The 22,185-nt window shown below is 41.3% G+C and overlaps 2 protein-coding genes across 3 annotated transcripts; one reads left to right on the forward strand and one right to left on the reverse strand.

Annotated features, from left to right (window-relative positions):
• The first annotated feature begins 450 nt into the window (after positions 1–450).
• Positions 451–7,266, forward strand: LOC115568030 (neural cell adhesion molecule 1-like). 2 transcript variants are annotated; one of them, XM_030395069.1, is made up of 12 exons: positions 451–802; positions 1,577–1,648; positions 1,804–2,001; positions 2,196–2,333; positions 2,692–2,835; positions 2,994–3,111; positions 3,972–4,126; positions 4,994–5,037; positions 5,139–5,244; positions 5,397–5,592; positions 5,691–5,807; positions 6,446–7,266. In XM_030395069.1, the coding sequence occupies exons 1-12, from the start codon at positions 736–738 to the stop codon at positions 6,480–6,482; spliced, it is 1,392 nt and encodes a 463-aa protein (XP_030250929.1). In that variant the 5' UTR covers positions 451–735; the 3' UTR covers positions 6,483–7,266. The 2 variants fall into 2 exon arrangements, with proteins under 2 accessions (XP_030250929.1, XP_030250928.1); XM_030395068.1 differs by having other exon boundaries at positions 5,691–7,266.
• Positions 7,267–7,715: 449 nt separating this feature from the next.
• On the reverse strand, positions 7,716–21,014 carry LOC115568028 (protein NLRC3-like). Its single transcript, XM_030395065.1, has 12 exons — positions 20,683–21,014; positions 18,981–19,140; positions 16,755–16,862; positions 16,461–16,565; positions 16,020–16,124; positions 14,491–14,569; positions 14,157–14,382; positions 12,238–14,041; positions 11,939–12,112; positions 9,845–10,015; positions 9,005–9,051; positions 7,716–8,836 (listed from the first exon to the last, which is right to left on the reverse strand). Coding segments are annotated over exons 1-12 (3,525 nt in total). The 5' UTR covers positions 20,684–21,014; the 3' UTR covers positions 7,716–8,291.
• Positions 21,015–22,185: the final 1,171 nt, after the last annotated feature.

A 22,185-nucleotide genomic window follows, 5' to 3' on the forward strand; every position in this document is an offset into this window, starting at 1 on the left:
TTGCAATAAATGGGAAAACATGAAGAAACAAACTTTTTATGTTGACAATATCTGGTATGAAACATATAAACCTGCTGGAAGACAGTTGAGCCAGCTTTGCTCAAATGTGGATTGTTCTCAGAAGTACATCCAAAATTCATATTAAGCTTATTGTATTTGTGTAATAAAGGAATGCAACGATGCAACTGAGGAATGTTGAATATATGGGTAAATAAATACATAGGTGGTCGTAATTATTTCAGTCTTTACAATTTTAACAACTTGCAACAATGAATTTACATAGAAACAAACTAAATATATAAGACAAATATTAAAAAGGGTTTGAACTAAACATTGAGAGAGGGTGAAATACCGCAGCTGTTTGTTTGAAGCAGGTGACCGGGAATTAAAAATAGCTCCTTCATAGCAGCTATGTGAGAGCAATGCTTTCTCTCTCCCTTCTCCACACCCCTTTCTCATTTCCTCTCATCTCCGCCGTGGCCCTAGAAAACCTCTGACACGGACTCTCTCCCTTTCATAGTTATGTTCGGTGGATGGAAACAGGTTTCAGTTGCACATATTTGAGGTTTCTTTGAGTTCAGCAGATTTAAGTTGAGTTTGTAAACTTTATGAGACAGGCATTGAAGCTTTCTGTCCAGCTGTGTTGACTGGAAAACCAAAACACTCAGACTCGACAGACTAACTGCGGAGCTTCGACTCGAAGTCATAAAATTGTCAATCAGCAGCCAGGTGAACATGAACCAATCAGCTCTGATCCTCAGGACAGCCTTGCTGCTGCTGCTGCTGTTGATGTACGGCACAGGTAAGATCCATTGACATTATTAAGATTTTAGCAAGAAACACAGTTTGATAAATTCTGCATGGCTGAAATAATGAGACTGTGAGTAGTTTATTTTGGAGTGCTGGCCGTCAATAACGAATATACAAATTGCAAACAAATATCTGTCACTTTTTGTTACAAAATCTTAAAAATTAAAACACACACACACACAAACTCCTATAAAGAGCTGTCATCTTTCTTCAGAGGTTTTCCCTCTAACAGTTCAAGATGGTCTATACATTCTGTGGGCTATACAATTCCAATTAAAGTTGCCATTTATTTGTTTTACTTACTTTTACGGTTTATTGACATGATGTAGAGAGATGAACCAACATTTTCAAAGCAAAGCATGGGATGCATGTTGAGTAACAGTATGTCACTCCATTTTTTAATGTTTAAAATGACAAAGTAATGATCACCGTGGCTCTCAAATGGATATGGAATGGTTGTGAGGCAGATGCTGCAGTAAATCTGTCTTGTCAATTTAAATCTGTAAGGAACACGTACGGTATGGAGAACTATCAGTTCTACTATCATTTTCAGGTTTGAAATGTGCGCATGTTGCTCAAAACAGTAGTACAGACCAATGTTGTAGACCATGAAATCCTTGTAGCAAAAATGTTTTTAGTTGACCAACATGTGCGATATTAGGCTAGAATTTTAGTATGTGCGTGTAGGTGTGGTTCTAAAATGCCTTTTTTAAAAGATGAAATAGGTGCAAAAGAAAAATAAGAAGCTTCTCCTCTCCTCCTCCAGATGCAAGGAATCACAGCATAAGCATTAACCCAGATGTTCTGGTGGGAGAGGAAATCATAGTTTCGTGTAATGGTGAGTCATATTCATTTGACTTGATAGGTAATGTAACTTGGCAATGGAAATGAAATGTTTCAGTTTGAACCTCAAGGCCTCCACAGTTATGTTTACACTTTCTCTCCCTCCTTTGCTTCTCTTGTCCTCTCCTCTCTGGTCCTTTCTTGTCCAAGCTGGGGCAGAGGGAGAAATAACGTGGTTCAAGGACGGCAAAGAAATCAATGATGAAGAAAAGGTGTTAAAGGTAGATGGAGCAGCTTCCAAAATGATCATTAAGAAGGCCACGATGCAGGATGCGGGCAGGTATACCTGTCATTGTAAGTTCAACAGTGGACACACTGATGAAACAGAGATGCAGCTGTATGTTTACGGTACGTAACAACCGGCTGCATCACATACTTGTTTGATCAGTTGTTGCTGAACCTGTCCAGTCCAACAGATCTTTTATTCAGGTAGAAAATAAAATGTGTTTTTATATTATTAACCAAAACCCTGTTTAATTTGATGAAATTACCCATTTTGTTGCAGGCAAAATAGTCAACTTAATCTTCTCCTCTTTTGTCAGAGGGTCCATCATTTGGCCAAACCACCACCTACCACGAGTTTCTGGAGGGCACAGACGGTGAGGTGCCATGTCTGGTGACCGGCCAGCCAGCTGTGGATGTTAAGTGGTTGAAAGACAAGCAGGAAATCCCTTCTCACGGTAGGACCCTGGTTCAGTTCTTTATAACCAGGATTGTAAATATGTCCATCAGGTCACCTTTACAGTAATATAGTTTGTATTTAAGTGACTGCCTTCTTTTTACCTATCAGGTCATCCTGCATAAATGTGCTTTAGATTTGCGTCTGTTATAACTAATATTATTGGTATACAACAAATGTACTTGGTTGGGTTTATACAAGCATCCAAATGGCAGTGCAAAGGGAGCTTTGCAGTGTGCTTTGTAAAGGTCTGTAGTAAAATGGCTGAACAACAGATTTTTATCTGGAAACACAACTTTGACTGTTTTTATGTTTCTCTCTCTCTGTCTCTCACTGTCTGCCTTTTTCTCTCACTCCAGCGGGAAGCCATATGCGTCAGCTGCGTGATAACAAACTCCTTATTAAAAAGGTGAAAAGAGAGGATGCTGGGACATATGAGTGTCGAGCCCAGATCAAAGGAAGGCCCATCTCTAAATTGCTCTCTGTGTCTGTAGTTGTTAATGGTCAGTATCTTTTCACATCAAGATTAAATGAAATGGCCAGGGGTTTAAAACCTGATATGGTTAGGCACATTGATTGACAAAGACATTTTGTTTTTTACTTAGACAAGTTTGAAGTGTAAAAGAAGTATAAATTTGCCATAACACATTCCTTCCCGCAGCCCCTCCTACTGTGCAGTTCAAAGAAAAAGAGAAAAAAGTTTGGGCAGAACCGGAAACTAACACTACCTTGGTGTGTTTGGTGGATGGTCATCCACAACCCAACATCAACTGGACCATGTAAGTCCTGACTTGTAAGGAATTGTTGTTGCTTTTAACTATCCCCACAAATTTATTTGAAAAATGAGAATTTTGCATCAGTATGTAGATTTTTCCAACACATCCTCAGACCAAAATGACTGAAGAGGTCGACACATATCACTATAAGTCCTGACTTTTAGTATCCCAATAAATCTGTTCAGAACAGCACATTATTCTTCACTGTGTTGCTTTTTCAGTGCAGTTCATTGCTTTCATTGATTTGGATGTCATGGATAAATATTACACTGCTTCTCATAACAGCTTTAGCTAAGGACTATCTCTCATCAGCAACAATGCTGTCCTTTTGTGTAGATATATGTACTAGTGCATACTGTCTTGTCTGTGTACCAGCGAGTGGATGAAGAGAAATGTATGGACTTAGATTTGTGCCAAAAGAAACAAACAAAACTTCTTAAATGTCAACAAAAATAGGAATATAAAACTTATAACTTGAAATCAAATAATTTGTCAAATAGTGTAAAGTATTGGTCTTTTACTCTTCTAATAATGCATTATTTTGTTTACGGTTCCCTCTGCTTCTCTCTCTCCGTTCAGACTTTTGCGTTGACTCTCAGCTTTGCAGTCTCTCTGCAGCTCTGTCTCATTTGCGCTCCCTGACTTTTTGTTTGCAGTTTTGGCACAAGTCTAATTCCATAGAATTGTACCCATCAGCTTTGTCAATCATCTCTCCCTGTTCTGGCCTCTTTTCTTCTCTTCTCTCTTCTCTAAGTTGTGTCTGCAAACACCTGGATGGCTTCATGTTCTTTTTTTAATCCACTTGAATAACATCTCCACAACATCACTCAATGTGTATTTTGGTCTGCATTTCCTTCCCCCAGGCCAAACTCGATTGATCCTTCACGTCATCACTTTAACTCAGACCGCAGCCAGCTGACTATAAGATCTGTGACCAGAGCCGACCATGGAGAATACGTCTGCACGGCAACCAACAAGATAGCTGAGAGCAGTGCTACCATAATGCTTTATGTTTTCGGTTGGTTCAGTTCTCTATAGTGCTATAAAGACTCTGGGACTTGTGTTGCTCAGCCTTTCTTTACATTTTAGTGAGATGGTTGCTGTTGTGCAGAGCAACGGAGTGTGTCCGTGGGTGAGCGTGTGTCTGTGTTGGCAACAATGACTAGCGATACGTTTTGAGGAGAGAAGGTGAGGCATTTAACCACAAGAACACCATACCTTCTGCTGAGCATGGTGGTGGTAGTATTTTGCTGTGGGGCTTTTTTGCTGCCAGTGGATCTGGTGCTCCACAGAAAGTTTATGCAATAATGAAGAGGGAGGATTATTTCCAAATTCCGAGAAGATTGGGCCCTTGGGTGCTGCTTGGAGTTCCAACAGGACAATGATCCCAAACACACATCAAAAGTGGTTAAGGTATTGCCTTGCTGAAGTCCTGACTTGAACCCCATCAAGAACATTTGGATCGTGCTGAACAAACAAGTCTGTGCCAGTAAGCCACCAAATTTAGTTTAACTCCACAGGTTCTGTCAAGAGGAGTGGATAAAAGTTAAGCCATAGGACTACCAGAAGCCTGTCACATCCTATAACATCGATTTTCAGAACCAAACAGTTTTTTGTGGCAGAATAGTTTATGTTCCACTCATTGTATCCCAGAAAAATTTGTGTTGTAGAAATCATTCTTACTCACGACTGCCATGATATACATGTTCTTTACAACTGTTAGCCGCGACTGTATTCAGTATAAAATTATCAGTTATCATTGTTCATGGTCATCAGTTCTTATCATTCTCTCTGTCTTCTGTCTGCAGGTGCATCAGACAGTCAAGGTTTATTGGTTGATGAGAAAAAGGCAAAGCATAACTCCTTCTCTATCCCTGTTAAACAGATGGTGGAAATCCTCTGCAGAACTTCACCATAGGATGCAGACAGGTAGGAGACAGTGTGAGTCGGTCTGTGCATGTGAATGACTCTTCTTTGGTCTTTTCTGTTGTCTAACTGTCATCCTTCACTCCTCTCTTATGCTCTCTCAGGATAAAGAAGGTGCTGAGTGGAAGGAGATGCAGTTGTCACCCACTACCGACTCTATCTCCCTTAAAAAACTGTGTTTGGGGTCAGGGGTCAAAACAGAACAGCCTGGTTTGTGCCCCCTTCCTCCCAACACCATACACTTGTGCTTGTCAGCCTGAAAATGTGGTTTCAATGCGAGTTAGGAATGCTGACACAAATGTAATATCCCATTTTAAAAATTTTATTTAGCAGATCTTGACCCTCTCATCTTTCCCTCAAAGTGAGCAGTCGCAGTATGACCGAAGGCACCATGATTGTCATCGTCATGGTCAGCTTCCTGGTGGTGTTCCTGGTCATAGACGCCACCTGCTTCTACAGAAATCAGTGTGGCCTGCTCATGTTCATTGCTGTGAAAATCTTTGGATACAAAGTCCAGGGTCTGAAATTGCTTGATAAAGGAGAGAGGACCACTAATGCGTATGTAGGAATTAGTATTAATATTTTCACACAATGGATAATTTTTCTGTCTTGTCATCATATTTCTAACCATTGTGTATGTGTGTGTGTGTGTACAGACAAGTGAAGCTGATACGTATATCCACTCTGAGAAGCAGTACAGCGGGGGTTCAGACTAAGGAGGGGGGGCAGCTCACCGAGGTCACCTGCGACAAGGCCGCCCTAACCAAACACGAGTATGTTCATTCACTCCCAGCAAGCTGTCTCACCTGTGTGTAAACACCTGCTGTAAGTTGTTTCCTGTCAGGCCGATATCCAAGACAGTTGTCTATGGATTGGTGTGGCAAGTGATCCTGGGTATTATCATTTCTTTATCCAAAAAGTGAACTATTCAGTCAAATAGCAAGGTATTTTAAAAGTAATGCAGTTACAATTTCAAGGACTTTATCCAAAAACAGAGAAATCACCACAGTACAATTTTAAGATTTTTTAAGGATTACCAGCACCCATACAAACCCTGTCTATGCTTCCATAAATATTTTTCCAAAGCCAAACCAAATTAGTGTCAGTCATCTTCCACATGCAGCACTAAATGAATAAATGACTATGCTTTTATGTACTGATTTCATTATGCAATGAAACAGAGAAAGACACTGAAGACTTTCATGTTGAAGTCCAAAACAATGTTGTAGACAAATATGACCATGAACAGTCAACAACTATGTTGGACTTAAATAAAATATAATTCTATTATACAAATATAATAATTAACTTACCACAATTATTTACCGACTCCACTTTGAACTTAGTTATTACTCTATAGAGTTTTTTTTTTTTACCAATATCTCATTGATGAATTGTTTCTTTCTGACAGGAAAATACAGCCAGATAGAGACCTGCCCAATGTGTGAGATCAGAAAACTGGACAAACAAGAAACAAAAAGAACCAACAAGTAAATAAAGTATAAAGAACAAGAGAAGATATCAAACAATCACCCAGTCTTAATACAGCCAGCAGATTTTACGCTGGATATAAATGCCACTGGAAAAGTCAACGTTTGTGCTGTTGGAGTGAGAGGACAGCGGGCCGGTGTTCAGCCTCTCCTGAAAACACTGTCCTCTCCTTAGGTTGACAATCTCCCTGCTTCCAGTCGACATGAAGACTATCGAGAGAGAGAAGCTGGAGGTTATGTTGATGTCTAGTGTTTTTGTTGTTCTGTCTGAGTAAAAATCTCTTTTGACAGGGAAATCTAGACCTGTATCCTGATATAGACCAGTATTTATTATTATAACAATGTAAATATTATGCACTGATATTTATTGTTTTTAAATCATATATGAGAGGTTTTAAACTTCAAGCCATGTTAGACTTTATAGCCAGCTTTAAACTTCAGCACTTTTTGTCACAGATTTTTTTATATGGTTGGCCTCTGACACTGGCTGCATAGGGGACCTGTAATTAAAGCAGTTTTTATTATAAGAACTGTCTTTAAAGTACCTAAAAAATGGGTGGCATGTGAAACATATATACACACAGCAAAACTGACTAACACTGATGCTAAAGCTAAAGTTTTTTCATGGTTATAGCCAAATTATTGCTTACGGTAATCAAATACATTCAAACAATGTTTCAAGTCAAACATTTCTTTGACTGAAAAGTCAATATTAAAAGTTGATATTGTGTTGAACAGTGTACATGGTTGTGCATTATAATGTTGTCACATCATTGTGCTTGATAAAACCATGGACTGTGAAACAGCTTAAAGGGATATTCCGGTGTAAATTTAATCCATGGTCTATGGTAATCGTCGAGTCGGGACTTCCCCGACCCGGAAGCTGATGGAGGAGAGTTGAAATCTGTTTTTAGCTTCCCAATAGCTTCCCTAGCTAAGCTAGCGGAGGTTAGATCCCCCGGACTATGTGCTGAGATCCTATTTGTACTGTTGCTGAAGTTTGGTGCTGTTCTGAGCATTATTTGTCGCTTTTTGGTGGTGGTTTATATTTGGATCCATTTACTGCAGTGTACTGTTGTCGTGCGGTCGTTTCTGAGGTTGATAAAACTACGCAAATTAGCGGTCTGCTAACTTGAGCTCTCGAGAGGGAGTATAACACAGTTTCACAGTGATTTAGACCATGGAATCAACTTACACCGGAATATCCCTTTAATGTGTTCTGTGCTCACCAAATGAATGTTTGTTTTCTAATTTTTTAGTCGCATCTCATCATGCTGCAGTACACAAAATTCTATTTGGCAGTTTTACATGTATTCAAACACATGTTGGGCCAGTTACATTCAAAATGCAATTACAAGATTACTGTCTGCATAATGTAATAAATTACTTATTACACTACTTCTTAGTTACTTTGAACATTTTTTTATATAATAATAATAATACATAATAGGCTTAGTCTTAGGGAACACAATATACCTATATATTCTATATCTTAGCCTATAATGACATGACAAGACAAAAACATGTCTTTTTCTCTTCCTTTTTATTTTAGTCCACAGAACAAGGAACTGCTTCATGTGTCTGGTGCACGAGTCTTTGGTTGTGCCCAGTAGCAGTCCAAATAGCATAATATAAATGAGGTTCATAGGGAAGCAATGCAAAGGCTGATGGTGTTCTTATTCTATAGCTACTAAAATGTGCAAAGTTGAAGCAAAAATATCTGTTCAGCAGTGAGAGAGATTCTCTAACAGAAGGATACTCTTCCTTCTACAGAGAACACAGAGATACTGTTGAACCAGACCTTTTAGAATAGAACCTGAACCCAGCATAAAGAGCTTCAGTGAATGTGGTGTTGAAGGTGTGGAGGTGGATCAGTGTGTCAGAGGAGACTCTGTAGTAGGACAGAGTGCCACCAGGACAGTCCAAATACACCGCTACTCTGTCAGAGGAGGAGGCGAAGGAGGAGGTGGTGATGGATGTGCCATTGTTATTGTGCCAGACGTAGTAACGACCATTAGAGCAGGTCAGACTCCAGGACTGATCGTTCCTTCCAAACACACATTCATCACTGTTTCCTTTTCTTCTGATTCCTCTGTAAGTCACAGATACATAAACCTCTCCACTCCACTCCACCTCCCAGTAACAGCGACCAGTCAGCCCCTCGCTGCTCAGCACCTGAGGAAAGTAGTCAAATCTGTCTGGATGATCTTCATATGACCGAACCTCCTCCACATGCATCACCTTCCTGTTGTTGTCAGACAGCATGATCCTTCTGTGTACCGTGTTTGTGTCGAGTTTGAGTTCACAGGAATCTGAGAGAAAAATACATAATATACTTGCTGTATTAATCTATTACCTGTTAATCTATTGAAAGTTTGATGAGTATTGACAACAGAGATTTGAATGAGTCCTGTCACAGTTTAAAAAATGGCTGAATGCGTGCTGCTTTTTTTCACTGATCAAATTAAAAAAACACTCACACTTCTTCAGAGCTGGTCTCAGCCACTGGGCTCCACTGGGCTCCAGCCTGAAAAGAGGAGAGAGGTCAGTCCAGCAAACCCTCTATCAACACAGAAAATGTTCTTATTGGCCCATGACTACAACTTATGTAAACTTATTCTTGAAATAATGAATTGTCAGTATTATAATGACGATCACAATTTTTCAGATTCCATTTATTCTACCAGTCAGTCAGCCAGCCCACCATCAACATATTTTTCCACTAGGGGGCAGTGAAACAAGCTGTTGATTCTTCATTGAGCTCACGTGGCTGACTGTCACCTGTAGTTACTGTGTTAAATCTGCTCCTATCAGCAAGGGAACTCTCAGTGGTCAATCGGAAGCAAACTAAAATGAAGTACAAACCAATTCCCTTTAAAAATGGGATGACTGATCCAGGAAAAAAAGAAGTTATTGTTTCGTGACCATTCCTTTTCCCTAACTGTTTGTTCCTTTGTCATCTCACAGTAATTTGTGGACTATAGCACAGCTGGCATATGGCATAAGACATGCATCAAAACATCCCACACCATCATTTGATATGAGCCTATGAGACTGCATGTTTAAAACACTGACGCATGTCAACCCACCATGATGCCCATGAATTCCTTAGGATACACCACTGCCCTATTCTTAAAACAAGAAGATGCTCCAATCACTATCACCTTTCCTTCCTGTTTTGGTACATCCTGGTTACGGATTCCTTAATTCTTCTTTCTCTTATTGATTCTCTTATCCGATGTGGGACACAGTTCCCACATCAGTTCTGGTTGTTTGAGGTCAGCATGGTTTCTAAGGGTCACCCTGAGGCATCTGCATACCTGAGAGTGTCCAGTCTCTGGAGATCTTCTAGTCCAGCAGACAGCATCTTAATTGCTGAGTCTCCTGGATTATTGTAGCTCAGGTCCAGCTCTCTCAGATGGGAAGGGTTGGAGCTCAGCGCTGAGACCAGAGAAGCACAGCCTCTCTCTGTGATCAGACAGCCTGAAAGCCTGCAAACACACAAAGAAAAAAAATGAGACAAAATCTGAGGGTGAGGGCTGAAGGGTTGCTGCTGTACTGAATACCAGTGGAGAAACATAAAAAACCTCCAACACACCACAGAGGTAAATGACACACATTTACCATCCACCAGTATTTTTGCCCTGATGTAAACACATCTCTAACTCTCTCACTAGGTTCTAATGATTGTCCAGTGTGTGAGGTTGTTATAAACAAGGGAGGAATAAGGGCAGTTTACCACATAACCACTGGGTTACAGTCCTGTCACTGTCACTGTGATGCTAAAAAAACAAGCTGTAATCTTCCTGTTCCAAGGAGTTTTTCATGAGACCTGAATACAGTGTTCCAAGATACTCTGCCAGACATTTCAATGGAACCTGCTCAATGGGCGTATACACTGAGGTGACTGGCCCCCTGCTGGAGTGGGTTTCAAGGTCTACCGTGGTTTCATAATCAACGGTTATTATTCGGTGTACGGTGTATTTTCATTCCTTTCAAGGTCATTGTAACTGATGATAATAATAATGACTAAGTATTAACGTATACCATGATACAGTGAGACTGGGACATTTCTGAGATATCATTCAGTGAAAATCTCCTACTGCTCAATGCTACTCCCTGCAACCATCAGCAGCAAGAAGCTGCAGCACTTTGCCTGGAAAAAGGGCCCCAGGGCCCCCTCCTGAGACCTCACCAGACCTGAGAGGGGAGCTCGCCAGCTGGCGTCTGGTGGAAGGTCTTGAACTGTGGGGCTGCGGTGACCAAATCACCGCAGTAATAGGGATTGGGATCGCAAGATATGTAATGCAGCTGGCAGACAGTGGCCTAGACATGCTTTAATTAGCCCTACAGGGAATTGATAAAGGTAGATCTGATCTTATTGCAGACTGGTCCTGGACATGAAAGAACATGAAATGGCACCTCTAGCAGATGGGGATGCTGATGTGGTGCAGGAGATGGAGTGGTACTTCACTTTGTAAAAGCAGCTGGAAGAAGTTGTGATCAGAAAATTGTTGGTGCCTGTTATAGCGACAACCTCAGAAACAGCTTATGGACACTTGCAGTGAAGGAAGCTGTCAAGATTAAGAAGGAGGCATTTCGGCCAGGTATCTACTGAAGCAGCAGACAGGTATGTCAAGGCCAGAAGGGCTGCAGCTTTGGCAAGCACATAAGTAAGAACCAACTGTTCCACTGTTAAACTTCATCACTCAAGGGGCGCCGTTTAGCTCAGTTGGTAGAGTGGGCGTCCCATGTGCTGAGGCTCTGCAGCGGACCTGGGTTTGGGTCCCTTCGCTGCATGTCACTCCCCCTCTCTCTCACCCTGTTTCCTGTCACCCTCTTCAGCTCTACTGTCAATAAAGCCATAACGACCAAAAAAAACAATAAAAACTTCATCACTCACTTGTGCAACAACAGAGAAATGGAGGGGGTGATTGGGGTACCAATAGTGTTTTGGTATTGACTTCTGCGCTTGTTCCACTGGCGGGGGAGGCTGCTGGGCAGACCTGGTAAATTTAAGGTATTGTGGGAGTTTGACCATCCTGTCTACATGTTCTTGAGGACTCACGACTAGAATCCTGTGGGGTGCACTGTGGGAGTATGGGGTATCATGGCCATTGCTACAAGCAATCCAATTCTAGTACAACCAAAGTGAGAGCTCTGTCCCTATACTAATATCAGACACAATTTTCAGTGAGTGTTGAGCTCTATCAATCCACACTGGTTGGACACAAACAAAATAGGAATTTTTTTAAAGCTCTTTTTTTGTATAAAAACACTCTGAAATTCCTCTCTGGAAAAAAATCCAATAGCAGCAGCTGGTCATATTTGTGGAAAGTAATTCATAGAGCAACGACCTGACTTAGGCCAGGAATTTCTGTAAAGGGAAATTGAACAGGTTAATGATTCCTGACCTGAGAGTTTCCAGTGTACAGTGCGGACTCTTCAGTCCAAGAGACAGCTGCTTGACTCCTGAATCGCGCAGGTTGTTGTTACTCAGGTCCAGCTCTCTCAGACTACAGGACTGGGAGCTCAGAACTGAGGACAGAGCTTTACAGCTTCTCTCTGAGAGGTTACAGCCATTCAGTCTAAGGATACAGTAAGAATAAAAATAAAAAACAAGTACAAAAGTAGTAAGGTATTTTCTTTTCTGTTGAAAATACTGCAGACAATTTAAAATGTGACAAACAAATCTGATTATCTCTGTACTTACAGAGCTTTGTTGGAGGCTTTCACCACTGGCAGCAGCTTCAGAAGAGCCTCTTCTGAAGCGGAGTATTTCTTCAGGTCAAACACATCTAGATCTTTTTCTGAACACAGTAAGATGAAAACCAGAGCTGACCACTGAGCAGGAGTGAGGTTATCTGTGGAGAGACTTCCTGACTTAAGGTAACGTTGGATCTCTTCCACTAGAGAACGATCCTTAAGCTCATTCAGACAGTAAAATAAATTGATGCTTTTCTCTGGAGTTGGATTCTCATTGAGCTTCTTCTTAATGTACTGGGTTGTTTCCTGATTGGCCTGAGAGCTACCTTCTGCCTGTGACAGCAGCCCACGTAGGAGGGTCTGATTGGTCTGAAGTGACAGGCCCAGGAGGAAGCGGAGTAACAAATCCAAGTGTCCATTTGGACTCTCTAAGGCCTTGTCCACAGCACTCTGGTAAAGGTGCATCACTGGAGATACACCTCTTCTAGTCTCAGAGCTCTGTGAAGTTGGTTGTTCTTCTGACATTAGGTTGACACCAGAGTTCATGAATGTCCAATGGACATGAAGAGCAGCCAGGAACTCCTGAACAGTCAGATGGACAAAGCAGTACACCTTGTCCTGGTACAGCCCTCTCTCCTCTTTAAAGATCTGAGTGAATACTCCAGAGTTTGATGCTGCTCTGATATCAATGCCACACACTGTCAGGTCTGATTCATAGAAGATCAAGTTGCCTTTCTGCAGCTGCTCAAAAGCAAGTTTTCCCAGAGACTTGATCATCTCCCTGCTTTCTAGAGTCCAGTGTGGATCTGTCTCAGTTCCTCCATCGTACTTAATGTTCTTCTGTTTGGACTGAGCCACCAGGAAGTGGATATACATCTCAGTCAGGGTCTTGGGAAGCTCCCCTTCATCTTTGGTTTTCAACATATCCTCCAGAACTGTAGCAGTGATCCAGCAGAAGACTGGGATGTGGCACATGATGTGGAGGCTACGTGATGTCTTGATGTGGGAGATGATTCTGCTGGCCTGCTTCTTGTCTCTGAATCTCTTCTTGAAGTACTCCTCCTTCTGTGGGTCAGTGAACCCTCGGACCTCTGTCACCATGTCTACGCATTGAGGAGGGATCTGATTGGCTGCAGCGGGTCGTGTGGTTATCCAGAGGTGAGCTGAGGGAAGCAGTTTCCCCTTGATGAGGTTTGTCAGCAGAACATCCACTGAGGTGGACTTTGTAACATCATTCAGAATCTCAGTGTTGTGGAAGTCCAGAGGAAGTCGACACTCATCCAGACCGTCAAAGATGAACACAACTTGGAAGTCTTTGAACCCGCAGATTCCTGCTTCTTTGGCTTCAGGAAAGAAGTAATGGATAAGTTCCACTAAGCTAAACTTTTTATCTTTCAGTACATTCAGCTCTCTGAAAGTTAATGGAAATGTGAACTGTATGTCTTTGTTGGCTTTGTCTTCAGCCCAGTCCAGAGTGAACTTCTGTGTTAAGACTGTTTTCCCGATGCCAGCCACTCCCTTTGTCATCACGGTTCTGATTGGTTCGTCTTTTCCAGGTAAAGGTTTAAAGATGTTTTCGTGTCTGATTACTGTTTCTGGTCTGTCTGTTCTCCTGGAAGCTGTTTCAATCTGTCTGACCTCGTGTTCATCATTTACCTCTCCAGTCCCTCCCTCTGTGATGTAGAGCTCTGTGTAGATCTGATTCAGAAAGGCTGGGTTTCCTGCTTTCGCAATCCCTTCAAACACACACTGGAACTTTGTCTTCAGGTTGGATTTAAGTTTATGCTGGAAAGAAACTGAAACCGGATAACCTGCATGAACACATAAGAAAATATTTTAACATTTCACTGCCTCAAAGAATGAGCACAACAATTTCATAATATCTCTATAATAAAGTGAGTTAGCTCTTTAATGAAATCCTCTTACTGCTCTCCAGATAGTTAGCCAACTCCAGCTGTTTCATTCTCCTCAGGAAGTGCAGTGTGATCTTCAGGAATGCCTCTTTGCTTCGCCTTTCATCATCCTCCTCACCATCCAACATCTCCTCATCCTCCCTCTGACTCTCTAAGCATTCCGGGTAATGTAGACTCAGAACCTTCTTGATTGTCTTCAGTTCGTTCCTCACAAAAGTTACAATCTTTTCCTCCAGAAGCTGGAAAAGTTTACATGAATGACACAATCAAACATAAACTATGGAGCCAAAGATCAGGTCCATGTTGAACAGAATAGGTTAAAAAGTAATTGTTGTTCATGTACAGACCGTAAATATGGAGTCCTGGGGTGTTTGAAGCTGCTGGACAAACGGACCAATGCGAGCCTCTGAGCTCTCCTGATCAACTCTATGGAGGAGTCGTTTGGAATTAGCTCACATTATGTCTGCTCACACAACCACAAGGTAGAGATCCATTAATTGATATTTGGATGTGAACAGTGAATGAGATGACTCCCTGTTGTGTTTTTCACTAAGCTGGGTTAGAGTTAGTTTGGTTTATTTCACACAGGTCTCATCAACATCTCCACACACCTCTCCCTCCATTTCTGAAAACAGCTGAAGTGCCCTGGATCAAGGCATACAGAACCTTTTAGACCCAGTGTTGGGAAAGTTCACTTTCTACATGAACTACTTCAAAGTTCAGTTTGCAAATTTTAAAATCAACTAGTTCAGTTCATAGCTCATAACTCAAAATTTTTAACTAAGTTCCCAGTTAAAAAAATTAACTAGTTCATAGTTCTTTTTTTTCAATTTGTTGCTGCGAGCTATTACTTTTCAAAATTATTGCCACAGCCCATATAGAACCACAGACAGCAATTATTTTATCAGTTTTAACACTAAAACTGCAAGTCTCCGACAATATACTGCAAAACCAGGTTGTTCAGCTACGGCTGGGAGCCGCTACTGTACGCCATAAATGTGATTTGGGTGGTAGAGGATCTGCTTTGGGCGAGCTAAAGGTGGAGGCAGAGTCTGAGGTAGTGCTGCTGCCTTCATTTGTTTGTGCCTCCATGCTTTGCATGTTGATAATGAATGCGGTGGTGCGACTCTGTGGTGCCTGGTGTTGCGAGATTGGGTGATTATTCCGCTACATATTAAGGCCTGTTTACGGTGTGTTTTTGCCGGGTTTTTCGCCTGGAAGGCTCTATTGAAATCTGGCACTCTCTTGAATGAAGTTAATCTGTGGGAGAGCGCCGTTCACAAACGCCAGAATGAATGGGTTCACAATAACGTTCATCAGGCAGACATATAGTATGTTCAGTTCACGTTCGCCCAAAATATTAACAAGTACATATACGATCATTCACTGAATGTGTTCAGGCACAACATTGTTCAGACCACACTTCCAGCTCCTTGACACCTCAGGTCCTCCTCTTCCTGGGTCTAACAAGTTGTCTCTCTCCTGGGATGTAAGGTCCTCTTACTCTTGGATCAACAGGGTCCACTCCCTCCTAGATCTTTCATGTTGTCATACTAGAGGGCCCGTTGGGTGATACCTTTACACCTTAACCCATCAAGTGTTTAGTCTACTCCAGGACATGTCCAGTCCTCTTACTTCTGGACCTGCCCACTGCATTGAAGACAACCCACCTGGTCCTCCTATCTACTCAAAAATGATTGGGTAACGCAAGCACTGTCAAAGTTTTTCTCTGTTATGGCTCTTTTCTCTTCTGGTCCCACATTGGTGGAATAACCTCCACACTTAGTACACACATTTATAAAACCACCTTTCAAACTACACCTCGATAGCCTCTCCCATGATGCCATTTAATTTTCAGTTTGAAATCCATCCTCACCTTTGATCATCAGAGTGGCATCCATCTTTGAGGTTTATAGGACGATCCATAGAACAGTCACTCTTGGCGGAAACACAGCTGGGTTCAGGTTTTTCCTCCTCCTTACTGGTAGAAACACGAGATAAAAACAGGGTAGATTCTGAGCTGTAGCTGAACACACTCAGGCCATGTCCTCACTAAAGCAGATAAAATCTTTTAGTTTCTTTACAATGTTTTGGTGTCTGATAAACCATTAAGCTCGTTACTCAGACTGAATCTCTTCCTTCAGATTGCATTGCTCATCTGTACCTGAAATAACACGTCCACAGCAACATGGACCCTTTAATTTTTTTTGTACACACGGCTGTTTTTGGTCTGAATGACCACTGAGAGTCTGAAAAAAACACAACTTTTTGTTTTAATTTTCAGTTAAAACAAAAAGGTATCAGGGTAAATCGTTACCTTTGATCATTAGAGTGGCAACCATGTTTGATGTTTATAGGAGGATCCATAGACCAGTCACTCTTGGCGGACACACAGCTGGGTTCAGGTTTTTCCTCCTCCTTACTGATAGAAACACAACGTAAAAACAGGGTAGATTCTGAACTATAGCCTGAACAAACACTAACTCTTAACACTAAAGCGAATAATTTAAAACCCCTGTACAGTTTTTAGGGGTCAGATAAATCTTCAAACTCTTCTGATTACAACACCACGTCACTTTTTTTTAATTTTCAGTTTGAGATAAATGCTCACCTTTGATCAGGAGAGTGGCATCCATCTTTGAGGTTTATAGGACGATCCATAGACCAGTCACTCTTCACGGACACACAGCTGGGTTCAGTTATTTCTTGTTTATTCCTGCTAGAAAAACAAGTTAAAAATAGGATTTAATCTGAACTACTGCCTGAACACACTGGACATCACCCATGTCCTCACTAATGTCAGTGTGGAATTTCTTTCTATTAAACGGTTTCCAGTGGAGATTTTGACCTCTCGTATGGACCTTCCGGGGAGAAAGGGGGCCTTTCTGTACATAACAATCCCCATCCACTCTAATTTTGTTCGGGTTCCTTGATGAAACATTTCCTGGCCTTGTTTTTTCACTGGCTTCGAGCAGTATTTGAACATACCGAGTCTGGTTAAATATTACCGAAATATATTGCAGTGAAATCAGTATTAATCTCAAGGACTGATTTTTTTCTCTACTTCTCCCAGGCAGTAGGGCTTAATTACAGCACAGTCTTAAAATATGTGAGAGTGATTAGCCACAGAGTCCCCACACTTCTTCCAGTGGGGGCCGCAATCTGGTTTGTCACCCACAGGAAATTAAGCAATGTGCTGTAACACCTTTAAAAGGTCCACCGCTTATATCTCCCATCCAGCTGTGCAGGTTTCACTTCTCTAACCTATGACATCAAGCTAAGTACTCGTGCATTTCTTTTCAATTTTAACTCACAGCATTCTGTAAACCAGATTTTCAGGAACATTTCAGGTACATTTAATTTCTGTAATGTTTTATTTGAAGAGTTCTCTCCCCTGATGGTATGCAAGTTTAATTTATAATTGAAAAGCTAACAAGACTTTAGTGAGACTCGTGTGTGAGTTTGTCAGGGTCATCAAGACATCGTCTGCTCACAAACATATCCTGCATTCTGTTTCCATGTCATCGTATGTCTTATCTGTGTGCCTCTGCATGCTGCTCTATATATAGGGTGAAGAGGGCGCGGCTCAAGGGGCACTCTTGTCAGAATTTTACTTTCAAGTGAGACTGATCTGGCAAGAATGCCATTTATTTTATTTTTGACAGTGGGAGGGGTACACAAACATTTCAAACATCTAATCACTGCACTGTTAAAGCCTAAATGTTGCAGTCAATGCAAATGCAGTCAAATCTTACTGAGTCAAAAGCCTTTTAGGCATTTAAGGTACACTACGCAACTTTTTGACAGGCTTTTACGCACAAAAGAGACAGGGCTCTGAATACGTGGAACAGCTGTTAAGAGGAGCTAGCATGAGCTTTGTAGGTCAACTTTAAAACGTGTTTTCATTACATGTTTTAACAGTAGAGCTGAACAGGCAAGTATTTTGAGTTATAGTGGGGCAATAAATGCATTGCACATCTAGAAATCCTACAGTGGATGAATATGGGACTGTATACCAAGATGTTACTAAAAGTTCAACACACAAGACAAGAGTCAAAATGGGTTATGATAAGCTGCTTTCGCAGTCGACCTATACGGCTGTTTTTCTACAGAGGACAGGCTGATAAAGTTGCATAGTGCACTTTCAAGGCTTAGGATGGTAGACATTGTATTATCCATGTTCATATTCTATTCCTGGTACTTGACAGTAAATCTAGTGACTCCAAAAATCCTATTATTGTCTTATAGTCCAACACCTGGTCTGTTGCAATCCTTGTAGTATTTTTCAAAGGAATGCTGTATGTCTTCTAATCTGTGAGGCATCTTGCCAATATGTAGATATTTACAAATTTTGGGCTCTGAGTCCATTCTCATAATACCTTCATTTACTGAATTTTGCATTAATCTCCACTTGGTCTCACACATTTTCATTAAACTTTTGTTTTTGTTTTTTCAAAATGCTTTAATAAGTATAGAGACCATTCAGTTCCATATCTTTGGTTTCTCAATATTTTTAATTCATCCAGTAAATCCTTCCGTTTCTGCTTTTCCCTCTGATTGCTGCTTTATCAGCATCCTTATGTAGTACTAGGAGAAAGGCCCTCTTCTGTGTTATGTGCTAAGTAACCTTTAAACTCCTATCAATTGTACTTTTTAAAATAAGAGGACATTCCTATATGAATGTCCCTCAAGATATGACAGTTTGGCCTTCATGTTTTCTGGTATTGGTCAAGTTTCAACCTTCACCCTCTTGGTCCACTTGCTCCACCCTGCCCACTGTGTCTTTCAGTGATGATTTCAATTGAAAATAGCTGGTTAGCTGTTTTTAAATCCTTACTTTCCATCAGCAGACCGTGTTGAAGCAAGCGGAAGCACCACTGAAGCGTCATTCTTCATGGACACATAGCTGTGTTCAGGTCCAGGGGCGTCTGGTGTGTGCTCCTCCTCACAGTCTTCGTAGTGCTGCACTCTCTGCATCTCTGCTGCTGCAGTCATCACTTCAGACAATTAACATAAAATAAAATAAAAAACACAAAACAAAGATTTATTTACCATTAGAATCTGTCTTGTGATTGAACCTTCATACGATGACCTCACAAACAGAGAACAGTCAGAAGAAATGCCTCATGTTTGAAACATTGAACTAAATCAAACACTAAATCTGCATCTCAGTGATGTATTCAGCTCAGACACATCTCTCTTCCCCTCATGTTACACGAGAGCATCCTGCACTGCTGCTGCTTTCTATCACATGGAAACTACATGATACAGGCGCTTGTACTTTAGCTAACGAGTTAAATTTAGAATTATTGTAGCTACCTTTTACTGCATTGTATTAATTTGACAGTTTTAGTTACTTGTAACGTCAGAAATTAAAATGTGACCAGTTTCTAATAATAATAATAATAACAGTAAAATTCAGAGGTGGGGGTAAGTCGCATACGTGCAAGTCCCAAGTGAAGTCAATGCTACTACTCAAGCAGGTCAAGTCCAGTCATGACTTAGTTCAAGCAGGTCACAAGAAGTTCGTATGAATGTATTCTTCATATCTGTAGACACAGTAAACAGAAGTGGGTGGTTATTAATGTGATGTAATTGCATAGTTGATCAATTTTAGATTTTTTTTCAAACCCACGGTAACAAGAATAAGATTAGATTAATATCAACCCTGGAACTGCACCATACTGGACATGTTCTGTCCTGAAATGTGTGTTTCTCTTCTATAAAACACATTCTACATCTCGGACCATAGCTCCGTGAGAAACAGTAGGAGAGACACAGACACAACACCTGAGGGAGAAGCAGGTCCGTCGCGGACGTGCACGAAAACAAAAGTGCGTCGCACCGAATGTGTGCCGGTACGGTGTCGTATTGGGTTGTGAGCGCGCTTAATGCATTTAAAATAATGGCTTTGTGCGCACTGAAGACGCTATATCTGAAACACACACACACACACGCTTTAACCAAGACGGCGGCTAAAATCACCCAGGCAAGAAAGAATATTTAAATCCAAATTTGATGAGCTCCCGCCATGCCTCCTCCTCTGATCCTGTCAGCCACAGTGCCACTCTGGCACGCCCGCCATCTGCCAGGCTTGCACGCAGAGGGCAGAGGGCAGTGGCAAGGGCAAAGTACCAAAACCAAACTAACGTCTCAATATGCGCGAAACGAAAGAAAGAAAGAAAGAAAAGCCAAGACTTTCGAGTCATCTGTGCCATGTCTTAGTCAAGTCTCAAGTTATGAATGCCAAGTCAAAGTCAAGTCGAGTCTTTCCTCAGTGTTAGTCAAGTATACGGTAAGTCTCAAGTCCTCAAATTTGCGACTCGAGTCCGACTCGAGTCAGGTCCAGTGACTCGAGTCCCCCACCTCTGGTAAAATTCATTCTTTTAGATTCAACGAGCCAGAAGAATTTACATTTGACTGCCTGACCTACTATAACAAGTCATACAGTTATAATTATTATTACGATAGTGTCACTGCGCCACCATCACAAAGCCCTCATCACACATGCACTGCAACGCAAGAAGACGTGTTTGTACTCTGTAAGCTTTCTGTAATCCAGCCGAAGTGGTTGTTGAAGTCCACAGAAGTGTCCGGTGTGAGCGAGGACACGACCCGGACACAGCGCCTACGCTCAGCTTTCACAACACGCTTTTAACGCTGACACTGACACAGAGGAAGCCTCCATGTTTGCTCGGAGTTGACTGAACTAAATCTGCAAACCTTCTGCAGTTTTCTGCACGGACTGAATTAACGGAAGCTTAGCGCTGACAGGAGGTACAGAGATACATGCACGAGTAAAGCGGTGACAGACAAATGACGCTGGCCCGGTCCGGATGATGGAGAGAGGAGAGAGGCTGCGTCACGCTGAACACACCCTTTTTTTTCTTCAACAAACTTTATTGAGTACAGTACAGAACAAAATGGTCAGGGCTGGCCCAAAAACAATTTATCAAATAGATAATTAAATGAAACGACAGACAAGTTAAGTACAGTTTAAAGGTACTCCTACTTTTTTGAGTATCTCCATTTTCTGGTCCTTCATACTTCTACTCCGCTACATTTGGAGGCAAATATTGCACCTTTTACTCACCACATTAATGTATTAGCTTTAGTTACTGGTTACTTTTCGGAATAATTGCTGCATCAGAGCCAAGCGAGTGCATGTTTAAATAAACTTATTTTAAGACATTCAGATAAAAAACACTGATTCCAATGTGAGAAAAATGCTGATTATTGCAACTGATAATTGGCCAGGCTGATAATCAATCGACCCATACTCTTGTACTTGTTCTGCCCAGCAGTAAAAATGGATGACGCATTTAAACAAAGTCAGGAATCTGTCACATGTGAATGAGTTACTGATAGTTTGTCACTGATATACTATTAGGGGTGAAAACAGCTGTTTGTCCTGAATTTGAGGATGGGGCTGAGATATTTAAATAATGAGTGCTACTCACCATGGAGGGTGATTTGACACCCTCCGTGGCACAGAACACAGGCTGCTTTCAATATTTATGAAATCATACACATGACATATATACAGTATGAGATCATTCTGTCCTGATGTGTGTGGACTTTTTAAATGTTACATTATGTCAGCTCTGCTCAGTGGTTTGTCGTTTCTTCCTGAATTAAACAGCTGTTGCTGTTGTGTGTATTATAGTATTATGAACACTGTTGAATGGAGAGTGCTGCTGCAGTGACTCACTCTGGGCCACTAGAGGGAGCTGATCACCATCATTTCTTTGCACCTTCATCCTCCTCTTTCCCTGCCCTCCCTCGCTCCTTTACACTATCCTTCTCTGTTTATGTCAATGGTAAATAATTTGGTATGAATCGTTAGTTAAGTTACATTTTTTCATTTCAATTGTTCATGGCATCGTTACGTGATGTGCAGTGTGAGGATGTCCCCAGCACCAGAGTGTGTCCCAAATCTATAAGTCTATACAGTGAACATTAAATAGTAACTATAGGAAACTCTTTCAGCAGCGTGATACACAGTCAACTTGATCATTTTAAAGTGGCTGTTAACATTTGCT

This window comes from Sparus aurata, chromosome 17 (genome assembly GCF_900880675.1).
Source record: "Sparus aurata chromosome 17, fSpaAur1.1, whole genome shotgun sequence".
In the NCBI taxonomy this organism is placed as follows: domain Eukaryota; kingdom Metazoa; phylum Chordata; class Actinopteri; order Spariformes; family Sparidae; genus Sparus; species Sparus aurata.